Genomic DNA, 18,241 nt, shown 5'->3' on the forward strand with positions numbered 1-18,241 from the left:
TATATTAACAGAGGGTGCTGGAAGGGAAGGGGTTAAACTCAGCTCAGCCCAACTAACCTTAAGAAAAATACCTGAAATTAAATGATTTGGTTTAGGCCATAAAGATTTTATCTCACAGGCCTGAATGCAGCCAGAGACACACTGTTTGGGCTAGGATCCTGCTGTCATTGTCCTTAGTGGTTAACTAATTCCTACCCTGGGGTGCCAGAGAATGGCTGGTTAGTCACTGCAGGAAAGATGAAATGGTTGGAATTGTTTTACAGTCTCCAGTTGCTGGAATAAGCCATAGCAAAGTTATTGGTGTAAATTGTGATACATCTGTGCTAGATCTTTGCTCAGCTTCTAATCAGAGGGGTAGTGTGGGAACCACAGAATCAGGTGACCAGGTGTGATGTCAGTATGTAGCCAGCTGAAATTGTATTTAGATACTAGTGAAAGGTGTGACATATGACACACAGCACTCTGTTTTGGAACTGACAATACCACTCACCTTGCTTTAGTAAGTAACTTAACTAGGGAACAGTAATTCTTTAGTCATTTAGGAAATATAGTGAGATTAGCTAACAGTATTGTTTTCCTGTATCTGTCTGAGTCATTCCATCTGTGTTATTTTTTATATTGCCTGTGAATTGAAACTCTGGTATTTACTCTAAATAGATACTCAGTATTCTCATGTTTTTTTATTATTTATGATTAAATATATCTAAACCTTTCATTATAGCATCTTTTCAAAAATATTGTAACCCATGAGAGTACTTGCATTTATTTAGTGGCACTGTAGCATCATGCTCCTGAAAGTCTTGCTGACAGGTTAACACTACCATTTGTATAAATATTAATTTTACTAAGAGTAATTAGGTACCCTGGTAAGAGCCTTAAAATAGCTGGTTGGTGGCAGTGAATCTGCCTTATAGTCTGGGTGGAGGTGGCATAATGGGTAAATCCGTACCAGCTTTTACCAGGTGTGTTTGTGTGTGTGTGTGAAAATCGAATCTCAAAAAGTGTGTGTGTAAGCTACTTGGAACAGAGACACAGAGCACTGATTTCTGCAGAGGGAAAGGTGGAGTCTTATTTCGGGCCTGGAGAGAATGACCAGCTCCAGGACTGGAGTGTGCTCCCTGTGTTTTATTATGGGAAATTGTTCTTGATGCAGAGAGCTGCATCTAAAAATACTGTATCTATTTTTGTTCTAAGTGAACATTCTCCACTGTTGTCATTGGTAAGGATTGATACTCCTGGATTACTGGCCCAGAGGAGGAACTTCACACATGCTATGCATGTTTATGGGTGTATTGTGATTTGTATGTGTATGTGTGTGTTGTGCTATGTAGAGTATGTATATTTATGGGTGTATTGTGTTTGGCATGTTTGTAGGTGTATGTGTGTTTATGGATGGCACAGTGGTGCAGCGGTAGCATTGTCGCTTCACAGCAAGAGATTCTTCAGTTCAATTCTTGGCTGGGGTGCCTTCTGTGCAGAGTCTGCATGTCCTCCCTGTGTTTGTGTGAGTTTCCTCCGGGTGCCCCGGTTTCTTCCCATGTTACAAAGATATGCATCTGGAGCGTTTCTAACCGGGCATCCACTGAAAATTGTCTCATTCCAAGTTGGACTTTCCCAGTTAACAAATGTAAAATAAAATAAAATGTAAAATAAATAAGTAAATGTATGTTTATATGTGTATTGTGCTATGCATGTTTATTGGTATATTGTGCTATGTATGTTTTGGGTGTATCATGCTATGTTTATTTATGGGTGTATTGTGATATGCGTGTTTATGGGTATATCGTACTGTGTATGTTTATGAGTGCATCATGGTATGCATGTTTATAGATACATCATGCTATGTATGTGTATGGGTATATCATGCTATGCATGTTTATGAGTGTATCATGGTATGTATGTGGGTGTATTGTGCTCTGTATGTTTATGAGTATATTGTGATATACGTGTTTATGGGTATATCCTGATATGTATGTTTATGAGTATATTGTCATATGTATGTGTAGTAGACGAAGTCTGTGCAGTAGTGAAAGAGCAGGAGCTGGGTAACTCTATGATGTTCAGATGACTGGATTAAGCTGGAAGGAATGGTCTGTTTGAAAGCTGTTTAGAGGAACTGTGAAGGGATTTTTAGAGAGGGAACAGCAGCCTATGTGCCACCTCAGCTGAGAAGAGAGGAAAGGAAAGAAAAGATAGTGCAGAGTAGAGTGAGAGTCTGGGTCTGACTAATGACATGGTTCTCAAACAACAGGTTTAAAGTAGGAATGGTGAAAGTCTAAAGGAGGAGTGAGGGTATTTGGGAAAGTTAGATGTGCAGTCTGTCCATCTGGTAGGCTGTGAGAAATCAAGGAAGTAAGAATATAACATAGAAAAAGTTATAGAATAGTAGGAATGGATATGTGAGAAGCTTAGCTAAGTATAACTAGCAGAATGGGGCCTAGAATTGAGCCTTGTGGAATTACTGCTGGGATGTACAAAAGTGAAGAGTTGTTCATTGTGCGATTTTAGTGCCTGTAATCTATAACCGAGGTAGCTGTGGAACCAATAAAAGGAGGTGCTGTGAAGCTATGTTGAGGATAATCTGTGGAGAAGAGTCTAGTGGCATACAGTGTAAAATGCTGCGGATATGTCAAGGAACAATGAGGAGACAAGGTTTCCAGAATCCCTGTGGAGATTGACTTGATGAAATTAAGGAGAGCAGTGGTGTGGTCTGAAACCATGCTTGGTTGAGGAAAGAAGGTTATTGTCTGTTAAATGTTTATGTAGTTGGGTTTGAGTACATGTTTCAGGAATATTTAATAGAGGGGAAAGGATGCCAGTGGAACAGTAGTTACAGAATTCAGTGTCATCCCACCTTTTTGAATGGAGATGAGTAAATATTTTTCCAGTTATTGGGCACATAGTTTTTTGATTAGATCTGTTTGTCAATATTTATTTTTTTATTATTATTTATTTTATTTTATTACATTTGTTTACCAGGAAATTCCAACTGGACATGGATCCTTTTACAATGGAGGCCTGGGGAGAAAAGCTCCACAAGTACATAATGGAAAATGCTACAATAGTAGATGATGTACAGTAAACACTTTGACATGCAGAATGCATAAAACAATAGTGGGATACGGGACATGCAATGGGTAATGAGTACTAGACAGATTTTAAGTTGAGTTGACAAAAAGATGATATTAACAAAAAGATGATATCTAACACTGTACTAAGAGGTTGGAAGTTTTCTTAGTCTGGGCTGGAGCAAGGGCAGAGCCAGTGTATTTTTAGGTGGGATTTGAGAGTGGTTTTGAATAGACTGCAGGAAGGTAAGCTGGTTATCGAGGTAGGGAGGTTGTTCCATAGTTTAGAAATGGTACAGGAGAAGAGGGCTTCTTCTGCTGAATTTTTGGGTATGGTGGTGAGAAGTAGATTTTTGCTGTTGGATCTTGGGGATCTGGAAGAGGAGTAAGGTTGGAGAAGGTTTTAGAGTGATGGGATCTTGTGGGGCTTGTTTATTAGTTTGTGTGCAAGTAAGAGTTGATTCAGGTGAAGGAGCTGAGGTAGTTCAAGCCAATCACATTCCCTGAGTGAGTTACAGTGGTGGCTATGGTAGGATGTGCCTGTTGCAAATTTAGAAATTATATTGTAGCAGGCTTCTAGTCTGTTTAGGTCAGTCTGTCTGGGGTTGGTGAGTATGGGAAAGCATAGAGTAGAGTGCAGAGTAGCTGTGAGTTGGCAGTAGCAGTCCTGGCTGTCTTGGTTAGGTATTGTTTATTTCTATATAGTACCCCGAGTTTTTTATGAACTATATTATATTTATATATTTAATTTATTTACTTTTGTTGACCGAGATAGTCTGACAGGTCAAGAACAGACCCTTTTCAGTGGAAACGTATGGGGAAAAAGCTTCAAACAATGAGAGAAAAATGCATATAGTAATGTTCTAAGGAAAGCACTGCAGTTAAAATAGTGACAACATACATACAACAGTCTAAAACACAGGGTTCTAATGAAACACTACATTAAGAATACAAGCAGCAGAGTTATGGTCTAATATAAAGAAATGCCAGTGAAAAGTGATATTAATATAAAAATCTTTGACAGAGATATTTGGTTTATCCAACATTAAAACGGTGTAACTTTACGGTACATAATGGAAGAAAAGGTGGTAAAATAGGGGAACTAGGAGGAAATGGTGGGAAGTGGGAAGAGGTGATAGGAGGGAGAGTAGGAATTTAGGGATATTGGAGAAAGAGAGAAATTTGTGGAGAAATAGAGGTGAGATAGTACAGCTGTGTAAGCAACTTGTGATTTGTACTTAAGGTGGTATAAGCTAGGTATCTTATAGATGTAGCAGTGGCTTGAAGGTTCTACTTTAAATTGGAGAAGCATTGAGTTGAGGTAGACTAGAATCAGCAGCCATGTAAATGCATTCACAGTGGTGATTGTCAGAAGCAAGTGTGGTGGGTTTGAGCTTTAGAAGAAGATATTTGGTGGTGATAGTGGGAACTGAATCAAGATGGAACCTAGGGATTTGAGATGGCACTTCTGTAGGGATAGAGGTGGGTGTCAGCAAACAGTTGTTTGAAAAGTGACTGTTTGTATTAAGTGAGAGTTAAAATGGTTAGAGATAGGATCATCATGGTTGTTGTAGGTAAGGGTTGATTGGGCTGGGCAAATTGGGTTCAGCAAATTTGAATGGAGAACCAGAACTGTTTGGAGATCTTAATGTGACTGTCTTAGAGTGTGGTATAGCAAATGTTTTTTTTTCTAATGTAATAAGTTTTTGGTGTGGTTTTGAAGATCTCTGAAGTGTTGGCGTTTGGATTGCATTTTGGTATGAAGCCATGACTTCGATATTTTATCTCTTGATGTCATAAGTAGTTTAGTGAACTTGAAGAAGTATGAGGCAGGGTTTTGTATCTAGTTGGGGCTGCTTGACTGAGAAAGGTGTTATTGAAATGCGTAAGCACCTCAGCAAGGGAAAAGATTTTGAGGACTGCCAATTCCAGGTTTTTAGACTGACTACGAAGATTTCTTTACTGAACTTTGCTAGGATGGAATTCTGACTTATATTGGTGATTTTTGGAGTATTAATTAGTATTTTTAACAAAGATTTTAGAGTGGTCACTATTGGAGCTAGAGAATGTCCTGGAGGAAGTCAGTTTGTGTGAATCTGATGTGAGGGCCCATTTAAGGGTGGATGATCTCTTGGGGGAGTTATTATATTTGGTAGCAGAGGTAATAAGTTGTGTGAATTTGTATAGGTTAATGGCTGAAGTGGGATGAGTAGAGGAAATTGATTGCCAGTCTGTGTATGGCTCCCCTAAAATGATTGTTTTTTGGTTAGGGTTTGTTGATAACCAGCATAATAGGTCCTTTACTGTTGGGTTATTATTACCTTAGGGATGTAAACAATGACAAGGTGTTGACCTTTGTAAGCATTAATTTTTAGGACAGAAATGAGTAGAGTTGCTGTGAGTGAACAGAGGGACAGAGTGCACATGGCGGGACCATTGAATTGTTATAAAGTATTGTCATAACCCCTAAAGAAAATATGACCAAGTGTCAATTAAAATAGTTACCTATTTGTATTTGTCATTTATTTTATCTTTTCAGAGAGAGAATGGATCGACGATCAAAACTGTATTCAGCAGAAAGTATAGGTAAGTTTTTGCTAGCTCTGTTGGATGTAGTAAACACTTTCATATCATATTTATTATATATATATATATATATATATATATATATATATATATATATATATCAGTTTAATGTGGATTTGGCAGTTTTACTTTAGTTGCTAATACTAAAGCATATATTAATGTATAACTGTTGTGGGTAACACACGCTTGCAGAGAAACTACTTATAATCTGTGAGACAACATGCTGTGCAAATTTTCTGGAGTCTGTAGTGCTATGAAAATGGATTTGTTTTTACAGTTCTGGGACAGTAAACTCCCACTGGAGCTAATCTTCTCTGTTAGAAATAACTTGGGAGGCAAAAAATACATGATAAACTATAACTTTGAGAAAACAAACTTTTGGCACTAAGGGTAGCTCACATTACCTGTAGAACTTTGTTATGTCTGCAGCAAGAAACAAATGTATTGTATATAACACAAGCAACTAGTATATGCACACCAGTTTGGTTTGGAACATTGTCTACCGGATTTGATGACTGTTCATGTGGCACTCTGACCTCATGTTCATATATATATATATATATATATATATATATATATATATATATATATATGTGTGTGTGTGTGTCTGTGTGTGTTATATACAAATCAGTGATACCTAAATTTAGTGGATTTCCTAGAGAATTAACAATAGTACAGTTCTGACAGCTTATCAAAGCCAGAGGCATCTACAATAAAGGATGCTGCCAATGTGAACAAGCAGCTGCATTGGAAGGAATGTGAGGTTTCAGCAGAACACAAAACAAGGCAGCCAATGCTTCTGTTTTTGACCTCACAGCTGGCATTATTGGCCTATTATGATCAGCCTTGGTAAAAAATAAATAAATAAAACCAGGAGTCACTTATCAGTTATTTAAGTCAAACAAACATTGATTATTTCTATGAAACAAAATTTTCAGTTGGCATCTCTAGCAACATCTGATTAATGTCACTGTATTTTCCATTAATATAACTCATTTCACTAATTTATAACACCATCAGATTACATCAGTTCTATCGTGAGCATGTATGTGTTACTGTCCATTGCCAACAGGTCACTATCCTTATCAACATTCATAAAATGACTATTAAAATCTGAAATCAGTTTATTTAAGTGCTGCTTTCTTTGAGGATTATTGTAATAAATCAATTTTTTATCTACTTTGGAGGTTGCTGCAACACTTTTTTCCTACTATTTCCACAGGAATTGCTTTGTCTGCTCATTGTTTGAAGTTTGGCAAGTTCCTACCTGTTTTTTTTCTGCATGCTTTCTGTGAGGTTTAAATTAAAATAACAGTTCTCTGTGGGCTGATTTAAAATGTCTCAGTTACATTTCAAATACTGGTATAAATGTGACAAAAGAGTAGAGCACATTATTAAAACTACTGTGCTTATTTGGGACTGTAAAGATATTATTATTCTTCATTCTCAGTTACCCTATCATAGCAAAAATTCAAAGTCAACTGTTTTACCAGCACGGGTAATGAAACTGAAGTATCCAAAAGCCTAGCCCTTCAGGTGCCTCTAAATTTTCAGTCACATTTAAGTATCTCCTTAAACACTAATTACCTTTGTTGTTTACCTTATGACTGAAGCATTTTTATCTCTCACTGCTTGCACACATGCAGATCACCAAGACATTAAACCTGTAATAAATCCACAATGTCTTGATACAGAGATATCTGGCTGTTGAGGTTTGTCCTCTGTGGACTGTAATAGAAATTCCAACTTGTTTGTTGTAAAATAGAAATTCCAGCTTTTTTGTTGTAAAAATGTTCCTATTAAGTCTTCGATTCTACTGCTTCTCTCTGGCTGCCCTCTATTCCTGACACTCCATCAAAACACACAGCAGCTAAACACAATACCCACACATATACAGACTTAAATTATTAAATTGGATGTACAAAAACAGTTGCAAAGCATACAGCATCACCCAACTGTAAAGCAGCATCTGCAGTGAAAAATAGTACTATGCAGCTGACATTAAAATATGGTACCTATGTAAAAACACAACCACACATACAAAAACTATCTCTGGGATTGCACAGCAGTGAGGAAGAGAGAGTAACATTAATCCCTACTTTGCTATAATCTCCATGTATACAATAAAGGCACATTTCATTGAAACAGTAGTCCAGTAAAAAAAACATTGCTTTTATAAATGCAACAATCAACAAAATGCATGGCTCTCATATATATGTGTGTGTGTGTTTGTGTATGTGTATATCTATGTCTATATGTAGCTGTCTGTCTGTATAGGTCACCTGCACACTCCCGTACCAGACCCCCCTTTTCCATTTTACTGGGTTCTCACCATATTCTCCGATATTCTCCTACTCTTTTCTTTTGTATCTCTAATATGCTTGCCTTTTTAGTCATATACTCTAGTCTGTATAGTCATCACCTCCACAGTCCTGTTCATGTCCTCTTACTTGCCTAGCTTCCTTTACTTTTTGCTCCTTCCCACTCTAGCCTGCTCTCACACACACACCTTCACTCTCTTCTACCTTATACCTTAGCAACTGCTTTCTCTGCTGCATTCCACTACTCTACATATTGTTTTGTGTCTATCTTGCTGTCTACTGTGTCCTGGCTCAACCCACTCCATTCTCCCTCGCTACGCTTGGGCTCACTCCACTCATCTACCCTACCCCCATTCCCACCCACCCCTAATCAATTTTCTTTATAGTTTACACTCATAACCCCACCCCCTACATCGTGCAACTCTTTCCAGTCAGAAACCATCTCTTTCACCTTAATCCCTCCTTCTCCTCTACACACCTACTACACTCCACCCCTCTTCACTATCCACCTACTGTAATAAGTATCCACCCCTCCCATCCACCCCACTCACTTCTTTAAACACTTTCCAAATTACTTCCCAATCTTTCCCATCTCCTTCCACTCTTTTATACTGTTCAGCATCTCTGTCATTTTTATACCATTTCCCTCTTCTTTCTTTCTCTCTCACACAGTCTAACACCTAACATGTTCTGCACATTTCCCTCATCTTCACTTTACCCTCATTATATTAGGAGATGTTAATATCAACTGGCCTACCCTCACTGCTAACTCCCATACCACCTGCATTAACCTCAGTGGATATACCCAACTCATCTCCTCCCCCACATTACACAACAAAACCACCAATTTTCATTCTATCATTGACATATATTTTTTCAAATCCCAACCACTATATTCTGCCTGAATCACTACCTGATCAGTGACCATTACCCAATATGAATTCTCCAACTATCCTCCCATATTCCCAAACCGCACAAATTCAAAGAATGTCAGAAATTGTCTAACTTTAACCCAGAGACTTTCAATAATTCTCTCTCAGCAGTAGCCTGGTCCACTCTTTTCACATTACCTCTTAACAAAGCTGTAACATACTTTAACTCCATCTTCCTTAATGCACTCAACTGTCTTGCTCCTCCATGCACTGTTAGGGTTAAGTCTCACATCTCCCCTTGGCTCACCAACTCAACTCAGTCTCTAATTCAAAAAAGAGACTCTGCTTGGAAACTTTGGTCGAAGACAAAATCTCCCTCACACTAACAAAGATGTATGGAACTCTGAAATCTCAGAAAAAAACATTAATAATGGTAAAAAGAATTTTTACCATCTCCTCCAGACTACATACTCCAGAAACCCCAAGTCTTTCTGGAACAGTATCAGCCAAATACTCCACCCAGGATATACATCAACACCCAACCCCCTGCCCCAACGACACACCCCTTGAAACTGCATCCATCTTTATTTCTTACTTCATTGACACCATAAGCAAGCTTACACAGACTTCTAACCAACCCCACCCCTCACCACCCACAACTCCCCATCTAGATTATTCCCCCTTCTCTCTAAGGCCCATTCCCACAAGCTACATTAAAAACCTCCTCCTTAAACTCAAACCTTGCTCCCCGTCGGCTGACAACTTGCCATCACTCTTCCTAAAAATTGCTGCTACATCTATAGCATACCCTGTCTCTATCCTAATTAACCGCTCAGTCTCTGAATCAACAGTTCCTGCCCTGTGGAAAAAATTCTATACCATACCCATAGACAAAGGCAGTAATTCCACTGAACTTTCAAACTTTCGACCAATTGCCATACTTTCTCCCCTTTACACAAACAAATCTTGGCCCACCTCATTCAAGGCAACCTGATCACCCATACCCAACACGGTTTTCACCCTCATCACAGCACCTCCACTGCTCTCATTTCCTTCTCCAGTACCATCTCTCTAGCCAGAGCTAACAACAAACTTGTCTCCTGCCTTTTCTTAGATCTGTCCAAAGCCTTTGACACTGTCTCCCATGCAATCCGTCTCTCTAAACTCTCCTAACTCAACCTCTCCTCTGCAACTATATCCTGATTTAATAGTTACCTTTCTGAACGGCAACAATCAGTCAAGTGGCTCTCTGCACTCTCTCCCTCTCTCCCTCTCTACTTATCAAAACTGGAGTCCCACAAAGCTCTATTCTTGGACCCCTCCTCTTTAACATCTTCACCAATGAACTCCATAAATCCTGTCCCCAATCCTCTCTCATACAGTACGCTGATGATGCCACAATTATTTCCACAACAGACAGCCCAACTGAACTACTCACAGTCACACAAACATCATTTAATCTCACAGAAACCTGGCTCACAAAAACACAATAAATCACAAAATGAAGGTGAACCAGTGGTGAAGTGGAGAAGTATAAACCAAACCGCTTCAAGCAAGAAAAAGTAGTACTCCATGTGATGATTGGGGAGAGATGGGCGAAGGCTACAAGCATAGTCAAATAGAATTTGATAGATAATTCTGGCATTTGTAAATAAATGTAAAAATACAGGCATGTTTTCTTGAGTGTAAAAGAATACTATGAAATGTGGAACTGCAAAATATGTGACAACATTGCACTCTACTGGCCCAGTGAAACATGTTGTGACCCTTTCATGTTAGAATTCGGCTCCAGTCAGTCTAGATGAAGGTGTCATGCCCATTGTTTTAAGGCATGTTTTGAGGAGTCTGAGAGAGATCTTGTGACTGAGCTGACACCTCGGTGGAAAGGGTAGCAATGTCCCAGCAGCTATCTCCTACCCAGGTTTGAGAAATCTGAGCAGTGTTACAGGAGTTTGGGGGCATGTTCACCGGGAAACCAGGGGGCACCCACCTGGTGCAGCACCAGGTGGATACAGGACCCCAAAGGCCCATCAGGCAGGCCCCTTATAGGGTGCCTGTGAGAGTCAAACAGACTCTGAGGGAAGAGGTACAGGAGATGTTGGAACTGGGGTGATTCAAGAGTCCAACAGTCCCTGGGCCTCACCAGTGATACTGGTGCCAAAGAAGGATGGCAGCACCAGGTTCTGTGTGGATTACAGAAAATTAAATAGTCACACAGAGGCAGATGCTTACCCCATGTCTAGAACAGATGAGGCCCTAGAGCAGCTGGGTCGAGCTAAGTATCTTACAACCATTGATCTTAGCAAGGGTTACTGACAGGTGCCCTTGACTCCCAGTGGTAGAAAGAAGTCAGCCTTTGTGACTCCTTTTGGCATGTATGAGTTCACAAAGATGATCTTTGGGATGAAGAATGCCCCTGTGACTTTCCAGAGGCTGGTAGATCATATCTTAGCAGGAGGGTTTGCCCTTGCTTACATGGATGATTTTGCTATCTACAGCCATTCCTGGCAAGAGCACCTTCAGCCTGTTAGGGAAGTGCTGGGCAGACTACAGAGGGCAGGGTTGACCATTAAGCTGGGAAAATGTCAGGTGGGTATGACAGAGGTCTCCTACATAGGACATAGAGTGGGGAGTGGTAAGATAAGGCCAGAACCTGCCAAAGTGGAAGCCATTCAGGCATGGCCTGCACCTGTTACCAAAAAGTAGGTGAGGGCATTCTTAGGGACAGCAGGGTACTACAGAAAGTTTGTTCCCAATTATAGTACCATAGCTGCTCCCCTTACAGACCTGACAAGGATGAACAAGCCAGATAAGGTAGTGTGGACCCCAGCATGTGAGCAGGCATTTCAGAAACCTAAGGAAGCTTTGAGAGGACCCATTGTGTTAGCCAGTTCAGACTACAGCAAAGACTTTGTTGTGCAGGTGGATGCTTCAAACTGTGGGGTGGGGGCTGTACTTAGCAAGATTTCTTCAGAGGGAGAAGAGCACCCAGTAGTTTATCTCAGTCGTAGGCTCCAATCCAGAGAGGAATGCTATGCAGCTGTAGGAAAAGAATGTCTAGCCCATAGTGTGGGCACTACAGAAACTTCAGCCTTATCTGTATGGAAGAAAATTCACTGTGATGACAGATCACAACCCTCTAACATGGTTAAACAGAGCCAGTCAGCAAAATGCCAAGTTGCTAAGATGGAGTCTGGGGTTGTAAACATATGATATGTCAGTGCAGCACCGCAGTGGGAGTAGCAATGCTAATGCAGATGGGCTCTCAAGACAGGGAATGGGGTGAGGTACACCCAGATAGACCTGGCACTCTCAAGCAGTGTTTCTCAAGGGGCACTTGAAAAACTTGCTTGAGTTCCCCGGGGGGGGGGGGGTGACGACTGGGGAGAGATGGGCGAAGGCTGCCAGCTTAGTCAAATAGAATTTGATATATAATTCTGGCATTTGTAAATAAATGTAAAAATACAGGCATGTTTTCTTGAGTGTAAAAGAATACTGTGAAATGTGGAACTGCAAAATATGTGACAACATTGCACTCTACTGGCCCAGTGAAGAATGTTGCAACCCTTTCATGTTAGAATTCGGCTTCAGTGAGTCTGGATGAAGGTTTCATGCCCATTGTTTAAAAGCTAAAGTTTATGACCAGAATTTAGATGTGGAATGTGCTTTATTGCTCTGGTTTCTGTTAGAGTATACATGTGAAATTACTTTTATTGTTGTAAAGTTCTAAATAATGCAGTTTGTTTGCTGGGGAAAACCTAAGTGTCAACATGATGTCATTTGGGAGGGACCTAGCAGACATGTTTGTTAGTAATGTTTAAAAAATATTGTTCAGCAAGAGACTGGGAGCATTTTGATCTTGGATATCTAACTCAGCACTCTGCCTAAGCTCACATGTAAGTTTCTAGCACTGTGATTTCTTGTAGGAATAGTTAAAGCTAGTAAAGAGTAATTAGGTATTTTTATTTGAAATCAGACCTGTCCTACTGTATTATTTTAAGTTTCTGTGTGATCTCTGGACTCTTAGAGGTGTAGTAGTTTTGTCTTGTGTTTTAATTATTTATTATTAAATATTTTTTAAACCTTCTATCTGTGATTGGTTTATGCAGAGATAAATTATGCTTTAGAGTACATTATATATTTATAGAGTTTATTGTAATAAGCCCTTCCAATAAGCCTAGACTGAATAGTCACATTACCATTGGATAATGATATTGCACAGTAATAATTGGACACACTTTTAAGGGCCTTTTAGTGGCTGATATTATTAGCTGGGTGGTGGCAGGGATTACTACCGTATGGTATGGGTAAAGGGGCACAGCTGGAGAATCTGTGTCATCTTTTCCCAGGAGTGTCTGCGAAGTTGTATAAATACTTAACTCAAAGTGTGTGTGTGTGTGTGTGTGTGTGTGTGTGTGTGTTTGTTGTGTTAGCTACTTGGGCAGGGACATGAAACACTGATTGGACAGAGAGGGTACTGGAGGTTTTAGCTTGCCCAGCTAGGCTGAGACCTGGACCGTATAGCTGTGCCAGTGGGGATTCTTATTGGGGACCTGGTGGGCAAGGGAGCAACCAGCCCCAGACTGACTGTGATCTCTGTGTGCACTTAAGGGAAATTGTACTTTACTGTGTGTATTAGTTAGCCTTTCCTCTCTTCTATGAGATGACCTCCCTGGTGTTAGTGGTGAGGATTGAGGCTCCTTGATTGTTGGGCAAGGGCACGGTCGTCACACTCCACACCGTCAAAAAACTTTTAATAAAACAACAAAGCTTTCATATACAAACTATCCTTCTTCAGTGTCTTACATAAAATAGCTGCAAAAACAGCATTTTTAAATATCACTCAAGCACATAACATGACACAGCAACTTATCAGCAATATCAATTAAGAACAGTAATTAAACTTTTAAAAGCACAATAGCAGTACAGCATACACATATCTGATACATAGTCACTTTTTCTTCACTTTTTGTTGTTTAAGTTTCAAAACAGGTTTCAATGTAACTTGTTTGTTAAGACCTGGATATTTATCTGCTTCCAAACGAATAATCCACTCATATTCTTTCATATCCACACTTTATTAAATCCCCACGTCTAGCATTTGGGTATATTACATGTATAGCTCTAAAACTAAACTGGTGTGTATCATCAGTTTCACTAATATGTTTAGCTAAAGAGTTTGTTAATATTTTTCTTTGAATCTCAGACCTATGTTCTATTATCCTATCTTTTAACCTTCTAACCAATTTTCCAACATAGAAGCCCAAGCATTTATTACAAGTGGCAAAATATATAATAGATGGTGTGTTACATGTTGCAGTGCAATGAAAAGTGAACTTGTTGCCATTCATCGGATGTACAAATTCAGTTGATTGATTTATACTCAAGCAACAAGAACAGTTGTAACAGAGAAAAGTGCCCTTTTTATTAAAAACAGGAACACTATTGTTATTTAAAGAAAAATCTTTATAGCACAACAATTTCTTTAGGTTACTACAATTACGATAGGTAAACATAGGTCTATCTGAAAGCCAACTTTCATGATCCGGCATGGCCTTTAGGATATCCCAGTTATTACTAATAACATCTTCTATTGTTTTACTGGCTGTACTGTAGGTCATAAGGTATCTTAAGGGTTGTGATGGAATTGCACCCAGTTCCACAGAAACAGTATTTGTTTGAGTAGAAAAATAAGGTCTAGCTTTGGAGTCCCTTAATTCTAGAACATCCCTTCTAGCTACTTCTATCTCTTCCATATTGTAGCCTCTTTCAATAAAGTTACTAGTCATTTCCTGCATCTGAGCATCACAAACCTCTGGCTGAGTATTCAGCTTACTGGCTCGTAAATATTGACTTTTAAGAACACTTTTTAAAGTACTTTTTACGTGCATGCTCTTCTTATGCAGGTATTTAGTTACTTGTACATCTTTTTTATATATACATGTGTCCAAACCACACCCTGTCATCCATAGTTTAACATCCAAGAAATTCAAGGAATCCTCAGAAAATGTCATTTCGAATTTAAGAAATTCGACAGTATTATTTAAATACCCATAGACGCTCTGCAATTCTACAGCAGTACCATGCCACACCAAAAAAAATATCGTCCGCAAAGCATTTGTAGAATGAAATTTTAGATGTATATAAATTAGCATTTACATATACATTAATACTTTCCCATTTTTCCAGTGTTAAACGCTTTGTGGACGATATTTTTTTTGGTGTGGCATGGTACTGCTGGAGAATTGCAGGCAACAGTGTTCTCTGGGGTTATGGTGTTTAAAATTTTGCCAGGTTATCACTTAATAGCAGGAAGTTAGCTTTAGAGTACTTCTTGAATATTCCAGGGTTAGCTGTGGTCTGACCTTACCAGGGAAGACATTAAACTAGGCAGGTGTGCATCACACTCCCATATTAGAAATAAACAGATCCAGTATGGTTGCACTCCTCCTTGGTGTATTGACAATCTGGTCCAGAGTGTTTGTGTTTACAAAATCCAGGAATCTCTGTGCCTGTAGGTTTGGTGTCATATAGGATACACAGCTAATAGTGTGGTAATTAAAGTCACACATGAATCTGGTATTGGGTTGGATGGTGAGTGTTTCCAATAAGTTTAAATGCATGTTATGGGTTTCCTGGCTCATAGAGGGGGACCTGTAGCTTGCAAGAAAGTGTATTGGATTTTGCTTATGGTGATATGAACATGGAGTAGCTCAAGTGCATTGTCCTGTTTGACCAGCCTTGAGGTATATTAATTTTTGATGTAAATTGAGACACTTCCACCTTTTGTCCCTGTCTGTATCTTAGCTGGTTTAAATGTGTGGAATGTATTATAATCTTGCACTGTTACTGTGCTCTCCGCAGCTTTAAACCATGTCTCAGTGACCACAGAGATGTCTGCATTCTTTAGGGAGAAGAAAGCTTCTAGGAAGTGGAGTTTGTTTAGACTCCTAGCATTGAGCAGTAGTAACTTTAGATTTTCTTTGTTATGATTTGCAGTATTGGTAGTACTTTCAGTATGGCATTGCCTAATAAAGGCACCATGGGGAAGACAATGTTTTAGCTATTATTCAAAAGACTAGAGGAAGGATCCCTGGCAAAGCAGCATGGTCTGCTGATCATCTCCTTCCATGCTGACAAATACTGCACCCCCTTAGAATGACACCAGAAACTAACCCAATTATTAAGTCATTCATCTTTTGTGCATATTGTGACATCATCCTTGGAGAGTAAAATGCTACTCAATGCTAGGCTGATACCAGCCTGGGACACAGATTCCAAGAGTTTCATGATGTCTGTCTTCGTTATAGTTTAGGGAGTTACATTTCAGGTCATTTACATCCACATGGACAATGACCGAGTCATACTGGTAATTGTGGTCCAGTGACCTGACATCGTGCTTAATGTGGGAGATCCTAGCCCCTGACAAGCAATTGACTGTGACTTTCTCCTTACCCAGCTTGGTGACAATGACATCAGTATGTCTCACGATGGAGTCTAAAATTGCCAGAATGTTGGATTGTGTGGTGGCTTGCCTTAGGGGTTAGAAGTATAGGCTCCATGAGATGTGTCTGTAAGTGTTGATGTGGGTGTTGTTTAGAAAGAGTGCATTTGGGTCTGCCGAGGGTATTTGTTAAGTGAAGATTACTGATCCTACAGACATTGCCAACATACTGGCTGACAGGTTCAGTGCAAACTTCTCCCCCCCTCCCCCCCCAAAGGAGAGATATCTATACCAAATGATTGTAGCCCCCCAAACATCTCTAACGCCCAGGTGAGAACTGCTCTCTCCAAGGCAAAGAACACAGCATCCATGGGACCTGATGGTGTCCCCGGCTGTGTGCTCCATGAACTCAATGAGGAATTAAACCCACAGTTAGGACAGCTGTTTAATCTTAGTCTCACCTCCGGATACGTACCCAGGGAGTGGCGCACAGCGACTGTGGTCCCACTCCACAAAGTTGGTGCCTCCACCGACCCTGGAAATTACCGTCCCATTAGCTTGACAAGCCTTATCTGCAAGGCCATGGAGAGGATCATAGTGGATCTCATAAATAAAGACATAGGGAACTTGCAGACTTTGGATCCAGCCCAGTTTGGCTTTGTCAAAGGCAGATCATGCCTTTTAAACTTGGTTGACTTTTTCGAAACAGTCACCAAGGCCATTGACAAGGGAAAGGCAGTCCATACAGCCTACCTAGACCTGGCGAAGGCTTTTGATACAATACCTCACTCGGGTATCATTGAAAAACTCATCAACTTAAATGTAAACCCATACATTACAAAATGGGTTGCAAACTGGCTGAGTGACAGAACCCACAGTGTCAGAGTTGCTGGCGCCATGTCAGACTCAAAGCCTGTCACAAGTGGTGTCCCACAGGGCTCAGTCCTGGGCCCACTCTTGTTTGGCATCTACGTTTCTGAAGTACAAGCAAACACAGGAGGGTTATGGCTGACAAAGTTTGCAGATGACTGCAAACTGGGCGCCGTAGTTGAAAACACATCCAACACAGATATCCTTCAGAAGGGTCTCACAGAAACGGATAACTGGTGCCAGAGCCATGGCCTAAAGTTAAATGCCAAGAAATGCATAGTCATACCCTTCGGGAAAAATAAGGTTACCCCTAGCTACCATATAGGTGGCAATCCCCTGAACACAGAAGAAGTTATTAGGGACCTGGGAACCCAGGTTGACAGTAGCCTTTCTTTCGACACTCATATTGCTAAAGTAGTATACTCATCACTCATCAGACCAATGATCGAGTACAATGCCCCATTCGGAATGTATCTGACCCGACACTTGCAGCAGCTGGAGAGGCCACAAAAGTTCCTCACCAAAAGGATAAAGGGTCTCAAAAATCTGTCTTATGCTGCCCGACTGAAAGAACTCCAGTTATATTCAGTTGCTTACCGCTTGCTCAGAGGTGACCTATGCCTGACATACAAGGCCATGTCAAACCCAGATTTGATGAACATGCTTCATCTCAAAAAATCAAGATCCCACAGAGCCACAAGGGCGGGAGACTTAAACCTCGACACGGTTATTAATAGGACGTGCTGGAGGGATAGATTCATCACCCAAAGACTCCCTATGCTGTGGAACAAAATCCCGGTTTATGTGAGGCAGAGCACCTCGCTGGCCTTGTTCAAGAGGAATCTTGACCAATGGATGGGAGATCGCAGATACACCCCAGGGGTTACCTCAGTGTCACTGCTCGACAGAGGCACAGCAAAATAATGGGCATAGTTTCTCCAAACTAAAGGGGTGGCGTAAGCCACAAAACTATGGGCTAGGCTTATAAATGCCCTCGGGCAGATAGCCTAGTATGAACCTATGAACCTATGTGTACTTCATCTAGGAGGTCTTTGGGGTTTAGGAAGGTTAAATTTAAGT

At 40.2% G+C, this 18,241-nt stretch overlaps 1 protein-coding gene across 7 annotated transcripts in view; it reads left to right on the plus strand.

Moving 5' to 3' along the window:
• Positions 1 to 18,241, plus strand: part of PTK2B (protein tyrosine kinase 2 beta) — a 2,401,727-nt gene that overhangs the window by 2,030,829 nt on the left and 352,657 nt on the right. For all 7 annotated transcript variants that reach the window (XM_044062346.1, XM_044062339.1, XM_044062341.1 and 4 more), the window contains one exon: positions 5,608 to 5,654. In XM_044062346.1, coding sequence (XP_043918281.1) covers positions 5,608 to 5,654 — 47 coding nt within the window. The remainder of the gene's footprint in view (positions 1 to 5,607; positions 5,655 to 18,241) is intronic.

This window comes from Protopterus annectens, chromosome 2.part1 (assembly GCF_019279795.1).
Source record: "Protopterus annectens isolate FY-2018-M chromosome 2.part1, PAN1.0, whole genome shotgun sequence".
Taxonomy (NCBI): Eukaryota; Metazoa; Chordata; order Ceratodontiformes; family Protopteridae; genus Protopterus; species Protopterus annectens.